Genomic DNA, 13,048 nt, shown 5'->3' with positions numbered 1-13,048 from the left:
TTTTGATGTCGGTAAACATTATCTTTCGATGTTCGTAATGTCGTCCTCCCTTCCCTAGTGGAGATTTCTCCTCTCCATTGGTGTCGATAAACGTCGAGTTTTTCCCGATCATCCGTTGATGATTTGGTTGTGTTCACTCTCCCCAGAAGAGTTTCCTCCTTTCCGTTGGTGTCGATAAACGCCGAGTTTTTCCCATTCGTCCGTTGACGTCTGTTTGTATTTCTCTTTTTCCCATTCATCAGTAAATGTCTGGTCGATCCTTTTTGGTGTCTGTAAACATCATCTTTCGATGTCAGTAAACGTCGAATTTCCTCCCATTCATCCGTTGATGTCTGGTCGAGTCCTCCCATTCATCAGTAAATGTCTGGTTACCTCTCCGTTGGTTCCGATAAACGTCGAGTTTTTCCTGGTCGTCCCCAGTTGGTTACCTCTCCGTTGGTTTCGATAAACGTCGAGTTTTTCCTGGTCGTCCCCAGTTGGTTACCTCTCCGTTGGTTCCGGTAAACGTTGAGTTTTTCCCATTTCGTCCGTTGACGTATGGTTGTATCTCCTCCAGTCATTCATTAATGTCTGGTTACCTCTCCGTTGGTCTTGGTAAACGTTGAGTTTTTCCCATTTCGTCCGTTGACGTATGGTTGTATCTCTTCCAGTCATTCATTAATGTCTGGTTACCTCTCCGTTGGTCTCGGTAAACGTTGAGTTTTTCCTAGTTGTCCGTTGGCATCTAGTTGTGATTTCTATTCCCATTCATCATCGTTGTGATGTCTGGATGTGGCCGTATCCTCTGAAAAGAAAAAAAAAAACAAAAAAAAAACAAAAAAAACAAACACCAAAAATACCCAGTAATAAATATCAAACCCCAGTGGACGTTTCCATTGGTGGATCCCTGTATTGTGCAAATTCTACGGTTCTTGGTATTCAATCCCTGTTTACCCTGAAAGTCTGACAGCCGTCGCTCTCATCCATTCGGGTTCCCAGTTGATTGAATAGGGGCAGCTGTAGCACCTCAAATTTGCACCTACCTTTTGTACATACATTCTCATATTAGGTCATAGCATTAACATAGTCCACTGCATAACATTGCATTGTCCCTTTGCTCAAGTGCAAGCCATTCAGAAAAATTAGGTCAAACTGGTCAGGAGATCAGTCAGTCAAGCAAGCCAGTGCAATTTCCATTGAGACAAGGCCCTAGGGTTGGTCCAACATGTTCACATGACCTAGGGGTCCTTTTGAAGTGTTTTGGTCAAGGATTGGATGCTCAAAAGTCATCAGTCAATGTGCAGTCCACCAGAAACCCTAGAAAGTCAACTATGGTCAACTGTGGTCCACTGTGCCTGATTTTATGGATTTCAAGGAGGGAATTGGTTTGAGAGATCTCATTCATGTCCATATAAGCCTCATATAACAAGTCAAGCATCCACGTTGAAGAATTTGAAGTCAAACAAGAAATTTCCAAAAATAGAAAGTTGACCTGTAATTGGAATTTGCCAAAAATATAAAGTCTTGCTCCTCAAAATTACATCATCATACAAGCTTCAAATGAATTTTTGCCCAACATGAAAGTTTAAGATATTGTTCTCCCATTTCCAAAAAGTCCAAGAACACTCATTTCTCATGTATGGTTGGCAAGTTATGATCAAATCATTCTCAAAAAATTTTGAACTTCAAAGTGGCATATCTTCCAAACCATTTGGCCAAATTGGGTGGGGTTTCTTGCTACAAGTCCTATTTGATGCGCTCTATCCAAATCTTTCATCACAATTCACCAAAAATATTCCAATCAAAATGGCATTTTTTAAGTAGCATGAATTAAAATAAGTGAGGTGGAAAAATGGACTTTCAAAATAATCATTTCCAACACTTTGTACCATTGGCAAATGTTCAGAATTGGTATTTGGGATTTGTTTGAGCCCAATTTCGTGCACATCCATGCACCCCATGCAATATTGGTTGGTCTTTAGCAAAATTACCAAAATATTTCATTTTAAAGCAAAACCAATTACCACTTCATTAACCTTGCTTAAGCTTCATTAAACAGAACATATATACTTCATTTCCAATCTGAAAAGAAACCCTAGCACACTTTGCCAAACCAGATCAAAAATCTCATTCTCTCAAAAATTCTCATTTTCTACACTTGAACTTTTCTGAAAAATTCTCAAGGGAACTCGTGCCCTGTTGGTTGCTTCTTCACCTACCATCATTGTTGGAGCATTTGGAAGCATCATTCCACAACTGCAGCACCATTTGCCAGCACTGTTTTATTGAGCTTCATCCATGGCAGATCTGGATTGGAGCTGTTCCAAAGGTTGCTGAGCTAAGATTCATCATCCATTCACCAGTACAAACCTTCATGTGCATCTGTTTCTACTAATCCAGGCCAAAGAACCACCAATCGACACAGCTCTTCAAAATTTGGTAAGAACTCGAACCTCACCATTTTCAAAATTATGATATGCTTTAGGAAGGTCCTTCCATGCTGAGTTCATTGGTGTTTGTAGTTTGAGAAATGGTTGAGTATTTTGAGAGTTATGTTGTCATGAAGTTTGACATTCCAATATGCTTTTGCTTGGTTCATATTGTTTAGCTCGATTTAATGGAAAATAGGGTTAGATTATGTTTGTCCATGATGAGACGGTTTGATTGGTATGCTTGCTTCCCATTTCTGGGAATTTTGTTCTTCATGATGAAGAACACGTACTGTTGCATTAAAACCCTAGGAAGATGAAGCCCAGATCGTGTTTAATCTTGAAACCGAGCCATGCATGCATTTTCCAAGTTTCTGGGCCATATGGCCATTAAGCGTGTGACACGCTTCTATCCGCAACGCAGCGTTTCATTAACATGAACGCTTATTTACAGAAATGCCACTCCCGTTTTATTATTTTAATTAAATCATTTTTCATTTCAATTTTCATTTCATCTTGGCATGGTATCTTTAAAAAATCATAAGTTGCTCAATTTTTATCCAAATTTCATGGGATTTTTTGTGGAATGATCCTCATGACCTCTAGTTTTTTATCATGATTTTTCCAGATTTTTTGCATGTATGGATTCTAAAATGTGCTAGGGTTTGTCATATGTGTCCATTTTGTGCATGTCTTACCAAATTGCTTGTGAAATGATGATACATTATCCAATGCTTCCCAAATTTTTTGTGCTCAAACTAGACATGTTCATGGTGATTTTAGTGTAGAGTTTGTGAATTTATCATTGCTGGTTTGTGATTTGTGTTTTTTTGAATAGGGGTGTGACAATTTGTGTCACACCATTGATGTCCAACTTCATGATTTTAATTACCATGCTTCTTGAACTCAAATTGGTTTGAATTTTTGCATGAATGTACTTATGGATGTCTAGTTTACATGTGATTTTTTCTGGAATTATTGATGGCATTTCCTATTTGTTTGGGATTTTCTCCCCTGTTTGGTCATATGTTGACTTTTTGTGACACATGTTCTCATTTGATTTGTGAAATTCTCATACTTAATTGGATGGACTTGAAATTTGACATGTGATTAGTAGACATCTTAAGGTTTATCATGGTTTTAATCCCATTCATTTCTCATATGTTGTCACTGATTTATGATTTATTGAAGTTGGTGCATGTTTGGTTGACTTCTTTGAGCATGCTTGAACTTGCCTTGACTTTCTGATTTTCATTGACCAACTTCCCTTTATCCAAATGAGCTGAAATTTGGTATGCTTATCATGTTATGGATGATGTTCGATCATGAATTATTTGAGAATTTTTTGAATTGTTTGTGATTGGATTTGAGTTGAATCATTCTGTTGACTTCTTTGAGCTTCTATATGCCATGCTTTGACCTAATTTGCTTATGAAATGATGATGATGATTGATATGAACATGGAACCAATTGAGTTTGTTTCTTGATTGTTTGAACTTGATGTTAGACACTTGTCACTTGCTGTTTTGACTTTCTTATCTCTTTTTGACCCTAGGCTTGTCCTAGTGGTCATGTTGCTCATGTTTAAGTTTGTTGTTTCAGGTTAAGCAACAAATACCCAAAGAGATCAATACAAATTGATTGAGCTTAATTGATTATCATGACTAACTTGTTTGTTTTGTAGGTTGCTTGGCTCACATGCTTTGAGCCTTGTGCTTTGCACATTTAACTGATTATGTTGACTGTTGATCTCTATCTCATTTTGATTTAACTTTGAATTGTATACTGATGTTGTCTGACTGGTTTCAGGTACCTTTAGTTGCTTATAGTTCTTTAAGAACTTTGATTTGCTTTGCTTAAGAGCAATTTGCATTGAGGTATAATTTCTTATCTTCATGTAGTCTGGAAGACCTGACCTGTTACTTGGCCAGGCAACTGTCTGAAGTCCTCCTTAAGAGGCAATATTTGTGACTGTTTACATTTGTCCTTGTATATATTCAAAGACCTCCTAAGTGAAGAGGCAATTGGCAGAACCCAAGGGATATGCAATCTATCCCCTGCTATTCTGTGTGTCATCTGCTGTGCTCACACCACTGTGTTGATGCATTGCAGATACAAACCCAAGATCTTGTACAATTGTACAGTTGAGTCAGTGTCATATGTGTAGAAGGGTTCCCCCTTTCTGAACCCACACATTCTTGTCTTAAGCTCTCCCAGGCCAGGGATAAGAGCTGTGAAGTCTCATCTTCACTCACCTTTCATCAGCTTCACCCTAACTCTCAATGTTAGGGTTAAGAGCTAACACTACCCAGTTACAGTGGTTTGTTTGTTGAGGTTGATATGACCCCTCGACTAAAACCTAACCTTGATTGAGCCCATTGCTTGCATATAGTGTGTGCTACTTATGCTCGTGTGTTTGTTTGACTTGCTTCCTGTGCAAGATAGGTTTGCTTTAGCTTGCTTCCTGTGCAAGTTAGGTTTGGTGTGGCTTGCTTCCTGTGCAAGTCATGTTTAGGATAGGCTTGCTTCCTGTGCAAGTTAGCTAGAACCTTAACTTAGGGATGATTTTGCATGATAACATCTAGGCTCGAGTCGTAGTCTCCCTAGTTGTGTCTCCCTCTGTTATCTGGTTAGGCTAGTCCTGTGTCCCTCCATAGGGGAACTACGTCGCCCTGATCCTCATACCAGATGAGGTACGTAGGCAGGAGATTGAGCTGATCTCTTCGGGCAACCTTTTGCTTTTCTTGTGTGTGTTGTTGTGTGCTTGGAAGCTGATGTAAGTCCATCGAGTGACATTCGGGTTCCAGTGTGGGTTTGTTTGGTTCGGATGCTGATGTAAGTCCAGTGATTGGCATTCGGGCTCCACGTTTGCCTCTTTGTGTGTGTTTTGGTTCGGATGCTGATGTAAGTCCAGTGATTGGCATTCAGGCTCCACGTTTGCCTTTGCCTGTGTTTGTTTGTGTGCGTGTTAGCCGAGCTACGAATGCTCTGATTCTCCTTCATCCGAGGAGATACGTATGCATAGGATGCGATATCCTAGCGAGCATGTGTCGTTTCCCCAGTCCGAACTACTTAGACTCTGATGTCTATGCTTGATAGACTAAGTAGGCCCAGGATGCGATATCTTGCCGAGTCAGTCTTGTTTGTTTTCTTGTGTCTCTTTCAGCCAGTGTGTGTGTGTGTGAGCAGTGTTTTAGCAACCATTTTCCTTCCTAGTGTGCGTGGATCTCGTCGAGTACGACGGATGCGTAGGGGTGCTAATACCTTCCCTTCGCATAACCGACTCCCGATCCCATTCTCTTTGGTCGCGAGACCATGTTCTTTCCAGGTTTACTTCGAGCGTTTCCTTTCCCTCTTTTGGGATAAATAACGCACGGTGGCGGCTCTGTTGTTCTTATTTTCCCGCCGGTTTTTCGCGTAATGCGACAGTATGGAGTGTGCATGTGATGAATGCAGGTTGGATATTGGTTGCATGTATGCAACAAGTTTTGGATTGGTCTGACATCAAGTTTTGGCATGGTTAGGCATGAAGCTTGGAGACTTTTGAACATGTGGTGCAATTTTTGAAGACAGTGTGGTTATAATGACATGAAGATGGACAAGACTTGGAGATTTAGAAGAGAAATAAGTTTATGGTAGAAAGTCAATGATGGTCAACTGTTTGACAAGAAGTTAACAATTGACTAAAAAGTCAATTGTGGCTAAAATGCGTATTTTTGAATGTACTCTCCATTTTTTCAATGTGTTGGTGAATTTAAAATGTATCTTGACTTTTGTACATGGTAGTTGACTTTGTAACTTGCTTTTCAAGTAATAAAATACTTTTTCCTCCATTTTGTGAATTTGAATTTTGAATTTGAACTTCCAATAGTCCATCCTTTAATCAATGCAAAATGTAATGTGTTCAAAGGAAAGTAGTAGTGAAATGTGAAAGTCAAAGTGACTTGGTCAACAAAGTCAACCTTCCATGGTTGACTTTGACCACAAGTCAACTTGTGATTTAAATGTCTCGTAGCTCTTCTTTATTCCAATTCCAAGTTTTCACAATAATCCAAAGTAAATTATTCTAAAAGCAAAGCCTTAATCCATGGGGATTTATTTAATTGTCACGTATTGAGAATGACTCACATAATTTATTTGAGAAAACCCTATGATCATGAAGTAATAATTCATATATTGAGACAATCCATTTTATTCAGTTGAAATCCAAACACTAAGAACCTTTAGACCTAGTAATGTTACATGTATGTGCAAATGAACGTATGACCTTAACTAAAATGGATGATTGTGGTAAATGTATGCAGATGAATTAAAATCTATGAGCCAGATAAAACGAATGAGGTAGGGTAGATTTTGGGGTATGACATACATGCAAATGTTTGTTTTCTATCAGAACCATTGTCAGGTCTTCTTATTTCAACGCTAAATCTCAATTTCACGGCCTCCATGTGGATCCATTGTAGCATATGTTCACGAACAATAAACTCTTATTTATTTGTAAATTGTTCATGAACATCTACATCGACAACAACCGACATGGCACCATATTTAACATCATAATTGACTTCATCTGATTTAACATCATCATTCACTTTATCGATTTTAAGATTCATCCACACAATAGCTTTGGGAAACATATATGGGTGCACCATATCTAATACCATTCATAACAGAATATCATATCAAAACTCAAAGTATCAGACAAATCCAGAGATGCATCTCCGAAACATATGAATCTTAGTTTGGAGATGCATCTTCGGAACACATGAATCTTAGTTCGGAGATGCATATTTGGACTCAACATTCTTTTTTTCAGCTCAAAAACATATTAATGTAAGGAATGAGGGACGGAATGAATGGACTTTACCTTAAATTTCAGCTTCTTTTGCTCCTTTTGATGTGATAAAATAAAAGAATGATGTTTTGTTGTTGAAAAGTTGATTGAGAATGGAAGAAACTTTTTAAAGGGTTTTGAGTGTGAAGTAGACTTTGATCATGAGGAAGAAGAACAATAAGATGATATTTTATTCAATTTTCCGCTTGATATTTTTGGATTTGCATCTCCAAAATCATTATTGAGTTGTTAAATAAATTAACCTAATGAATAAAAATATCATAAATGAATATAATGATTGTTACAGAGATGCATCTCCGGAAATAATATTCAGAGATGCATTTCTAGATTAGATTTTGTTCAAATATGATGGCTATCAGAAATTACGAAAAATAGGTATGATTTTAAATATATCCAAAAATAAATTTCTAAACATAAAAAATATATATTTTTGAATTTTAAAAAATGTGGGATATTTAAATGAGTGAAAGATTATTTCCGAAGAGTTCCCCTATAAATATTCCAGTAAGGATTTCATTTGGACAATTTTAAAATGAATTAGAAATTTCTTTTGATAAATTTGAAGTGTATAGTGATTTGAATTTGATCATTATAATCCTTCTTGTTGTGCCAAGCCTCACTGCCTTATCAGTCTTAAGGGTATATGGGACCTTCTTCATATTCTCGTCATAATTATAGTCTTAATTTTATTTTTTTATGTCAATTTTAGAATTTATTTTCTCCCTTAATTTAAAATATATCATATTGGTTATTCAATTCTTCAAATATATCATATTTGTATTTTTTTTTCTTTAATTAATAACGAAAAAATTCAAAAATCAATCGTTAAATTTGTCACTAATAAATGAAAAAGACTAACTTAATCAATTTTTACCAATTAAAAAATCATCATAATATTATTTTTTAAATTAATAAAATAAAATAAATACTTAAATAATTTAATTAGATGATTTTATATAGAGTCACTACTATATAAAACAACATTCCGAACTTGTCACCAAAGTATAAGATTTATCATCAACTTCTATTTTGTCGTGACTTTGTATTCTTAAGAAATTTGAATTCTCGAGAAATTTGAAATTGTAGAAATATATTATTTTTATTGTATTTAATTCAATGTTTTGTGCAAGTTGGTGATTCCCGGTTGTATTTTGGAGAAGTTTGAAATTAAAAAAACGTATTTATTTATTTGTTTCAAAAATTGAAATAATTAATTTTTTTATAGAATATTATTTTTTTATATTTGAAATCTTTAAAAAGTGCCAATAAAACTTATTTATATTTAAAAAAAACATACAAATTTAGGATTTTTTTTAAAATAACCAACTTTTTCAGGAGGGCCTTCCAAGGTCTTGGTGAATGGGCCGGAGAATGAAATGAGAGGGGGGTGTACCTGCAAGGTGCTCCAATGCTTAAGTCAGAAAAGGTACAGAATGAGGTTATCAGAGTGTGAGTTAGAATACCTGCCCCTTTGCCATGAAAGGGGTATTTATATTGAGCCCCCAGCGCTGGGCCAAGGCTCCTAATGGGCTGGATTAGCTAGGCCCAAGGAGGAGCTGCCAGGGGACGCGTAAGAAGCGTTAAGACCTAGACCAAGGTCTGCCCCCTGGTCCAACTGCCCCGATCCCTAAGGAGACAATATAGGGGAGTTGGGTGACGTGGTGAGTGAGATGCCGTTATGGCTCTGCCCGACACAACTTAGGTGTCCGCGACGTGGGTTGACGATGAGTGGATGGAGATCATATGAGGAGGACCCGCTCGTTGTCCGACACGTATTTAGGGGCCGGGGAGACGTTCGTCGGGCGGACGGTCGTTCACCTGACGTGTCCTCGTGGTCGTTTGGACACGGTCGTTTGGACGTGGGCTTGGCGAGCATTGGGCCGTGCCGTGCCTAGTGTCATGGCCCAGTCCAGAACAGGAGCCCCCCAAGTCGAGTCTCTGAGCCAGAGAGATGACTTATGTTTCAACTAAGGGTTCCCCGAGGCGATGGGGAAGCTTCATCGTTAGACAGGTGAGGTCGTAACAGACCTGTTCATGACCGACCCTTTCTCCGGGAATGTCGGGGATGGAGGTGATCGGTTGGTCCGCACCTTCCTTGTGGTAAACGTGGGTATGACGCGGGGAGGTGGCGTCTTGGTGAGTCGAGGAGACGGATAGGTGCTCGGGTCGTTTCAGTTTCTTATCTTTGATAGACGTGTCTCAGAATCAGTGGGGTCGCTTCGTTTCGTGTGCAAAGACGGCGTAGGCAGGCTAGGCAATGATGACCTAGCGTGTTGGTCCACGTGCCAAGCCCTATAAAAAAGGGGTTGAGTAACTTCATTTCCACTTTTTTCGCTCACACGTTCACCGGAGTTCTCCACATTCTCCCTCGTTTGCTCGCTCTACCGTCTGGACCGCCGTCTCCGCCCGTCCTCCTATCTGAACCACCGTCTTCTGCTCGGGCACCACCGTACCCCTTTCAACTTAACTATGACAGGTATGATTTTCCACTGTGACCCACTGTTTTTCCTTGTTGTTTTCTGTCAAACGCATGCTATTTTTGTAGAAATGTGGTTAGGTTTAACTTAGGAACAGTGTAGTGGACTGTAGGTGTATATTAGGTGGTAGAAAATAGGGTTGGGATCATACTGTACCGGGCATAAATTTCATATGCCGGGCAATACTTGCATAGGCTGTATGAAGTTTATGCCCGGTCTCCATAGAATGCGCGCGTCACCGAGTTGAGCACGGTTAGTGTCCGTCGCCGCTACGCCCTTTCACTTGACCTGCGGTGGAAGGGTGGATTTGATACGACGTCGAATTCACTCTTTCTGTCTGCGTTTCAGGTGCTACCGGGCGCTTACGACCGAGGAGGGAAGATTCTGGGTCCTCCACCGAAGACGCCACAATCGCTCGTCTCCCTGTCGGGGACGGGAGTGTCCGAGATGGTACCGAACACGCCTCCTCTTCCGGGCAGGTCGACTTCTCATGGGTTGCGGACGAGCCCTTGGAGGAGGAATCAGACTTCTGTGACGAGGCCGTCATTGCTTACGCTATGGTCGAGACCATAAGCCGGGAGGATCCACCAAACTGGTATTGCTGCGCCCCCAAGGAAGAAGACCGCATTTGCCATCATTTCCCGGGGAAGCAGTTCACCATGTATGAATTTGCTTTCCGTGAGGCGGGGATTAGACTGCCCTTCAACTCCTTCCAGATGTCGGTCTTCAAGTGGCTCCGGCTGGCGCCGTCCCAACTACATCCTAATGCTCTCGCATTTATGCGGGCATTCGAGTTAGTTTGCCAGTTCCTCGGCATTGGTTGCACCCGGGCTCTCTTCTTCCACGTTTTCCATCTCCAGAGGTCCGGTTCCCGTGGTCGCCACAGTTGGGTTTCTTTCAAGCAGCCCGTGCGTCTGTTCAAGACGTACGAGGATTCTGTTCGCCATTTCAAAAACCGGTGGTACGTGGTGATGCCGATTACCCGGGCTGCCCTTCACTCTCTATACTACTATCAGCGGACACCCAATGGGGAGGAGACGCTGATGTCGAAGATACCGCTGAGGTGGCAGCGTGATCATTTCGATCTCTCCACGGCGCATTACCGAGTCAAGTATGCGATGCTCGGCGAGGAGGATAGGCTCGCGTACAAGAAGCTGGTCGATTACGTGCAGAGCTTCAGCTTGGGGTTCTGGGCGAATCGACAGGGCGTGCCCTACCTGGATGAGGCCGGGGAACTAATCACCGAGGCGCGTTATATCAATACGAAGGCTCTGCTCGAGTGTGATACCGAGGAGGAAGCTCTGGCGTTATTGAGTAGGCAGACTTTGTTTAGCTTTTTATTTCTGTTTATGACTTCGCTCGCTAATGTTGTTGTGTAATTTATTTGCAGGTGCCATGCCCAATGCTCGTGATCGGGTGCTGAAGCTAGCGAATCAGGTCGGCGCTCCTGACCGGGTGCCCAAGAAGAAGAAGAAAACTGTGGCCCGTCCCTTGGAGACTGCTGGCGATGCCGGGGCTAGTCCCTCGCAGGCGGCGAGCGTGATTCCTTCCTCTCCTCCTTGATCTAACCCGATCAACATTCCTGATAGCAGTCCGTCGCCAGCGGCTTCTCCCCTCCATAAACGGAAGCGTCCGGCTGGGGCCCTTACCAGGTCGTCTCCAGGAAGTTCGCATGGACCGGGCAGCTATCTTCTACCTCCCTGCTATGTGGAACGGTCGTTCTTCAAGGCCGAGGAGTCGATTGCTGTGCCCGCGCCTGAGGCCAAGGCTATTCTGGACCAGGATGTTGCTGCCCGGAGGAAAGATCTGGCCAGGGATATTGCTGCTGTCATCCGGGTGATGGAGACGGCCATGGTTTTGACCGACACTTCGGTCTCCACCGCCTCGCTGGAGGATGCCCTTTTGCAGGTTCGGACGGAGAAGGAAAGACTATCTAAAGATCTGTCGGACTACAAAGAAGAGCATCAGCTGCAGGAAGGGCTGAGCCAGAAGCTGGAGGAGGTGGAAAGGGAGAGGGACCAGTTGAGGGCTGCTAAGGCGAGCTTGGAAGAGCAGGTGGTCGACCATCAGAAGCTGACCGAGGACAACGCTTGCCTACGGGCTCAGGTTGAGTCTCTCGAGGGAAAGGTCCGTCCTCTGGCAGATGAGACCGAGGAGGAACACGCCCTTGGTTCGCGCGGTGAGCTGCTAGGGCATATTCGGACTCTCAACCAAGATCTCGTGGCCTGCTTCAAAGAGGGTTTCGACAATGCTGTCGAGCAGCTCGGGCTTCTGAACCCTGAGTTGGTGACAGTAGGGTCGGCCTATAACTGCTGCGTCCGGGACGGTGAGATTATCTGCCCGTTTGAAGCGGAGGAGGAGCTGGGGGGAGAAGAAGAAGAAGAGGATGAAGAGGTGCTCCGAGCGGAGTCTTAGTTTATTTGTTTTTCTTTGATTTTAGTTGTCATGGCCTGCGTGCCTTATGTATTTGGCCTTCGGGCGTTGTAATATGGCCTTCGGGCGTACTTGGCTTCGGCCGCTCTTATCGTTTTTAATGCATGAATATTTACGTTATCATTCATTGTGCTCGTTTGTGTTCGATACTTGTTTGTATGAATTCGTACTCTGCTCGACTTTGTTAATCTCCTCGGTTTAGGGAACCGACGAAGTGTCGGGCTTTGTGCCCGTGGGTATCGAGGCCCGGGTCCGTTGTTCGAACCCTGGTCCCGAGGCTTGGGCCCTCCCATCGCGAGCTGGGTGCCCTGCCAGTCCTGGTACTTCGACGTTGAGTCTTGGTCAAGATCCCAACCGTCGGGGAGGGTTGTGTTTGTCATGTGACCCCGGATCGTTCCCGGGTCTCGTGGTTCCTCCCTGGGGTTTTGGGGACGAAGAGCGTGGTCGTACCTGCCACGTCTCCCCGTGGTGTATTTAGCTGTAATATTGTCTAAGTTTTTCTGCGTTCCATGGTCGAGCGAGTTGTTCTCCTTGTAGGTTTTCCAGGTAATAGGCCCCGTTGCTCGTTTTGTCGCGGACGCGGTAAGGGCCTTCCCAGTTGGCCGCCAGTTTGCCCTCTCTCGGGTTTTTCTGGTTTCTTCTGAGGACCAGGGTGCCGACCTGGAACTCTCTTTTTATGACTTTCGCGTCATGGCGTAGTGCTATTTTTTGTTTGAGGGTTGTTTCCCTGAGAGCTGCTTCGGAACGTATCTCCTCGACTAGGTCGAGCTCGGCTCTAAGGGTTTCATCGTTCATTTCCTCGTCTAGGGGCTCCTCCGTCCTCCTCGTTGGCGCCCGTATCTCCACCGGGATGACTGCCTCGGTGCCGTAAGTTA

General features: G+C 42.5%; 1 protein-coding gene across 1 annotated transcript; it reads left to right on the top strand.

The window, feature by feature from the left end:
* Window positions 1-10,289: 10,289 nt before the first annotated feature.
* LOC127115931 (uncharacterized) lies at window positions 10,290-11,326 on the top strand. Its single transcript, XM_051047345.1, has 2 exons — window positions 10,290-11,054; window positions 11,131-11,326. Exons 1-2 carry the CDS (start codon window positions 10,298-10,300, stop codon window positions 11,301-11,303), a joined length of 930 nt encoding a protein of 309 aa, XP_050903302.1. The 5' UTR covers window positions 10,290-10,297; the 3' UTR covers window positions 11,304-11,326.
* The last annotated feature ends 1,722 nt before the right edge of the window (window positions 11,327-13,048 follow it).

Source organism: Lathyrus oleraceus, chromosome 1, assembly GCF_024323335.1.
Source record: "Lathyrus oleraceus cultivar Zhongwan6 chromosome 1, CAAS_Psat_ZW6_1.0, whole genome shotgun sequence".
NCBI classification, from domain to species: Eukaryota; Viridiplantae; Streptophyta; class Magnoliopsida; order Fabales; family Fabaceae; genus Lathyrus; species Lathyrus oleraceus.
The sequence above is the reverse complement of the archived record's forward strand: the minus strand, read 5'-3'. Positions and strand labels throughout refer to the sequence as shown.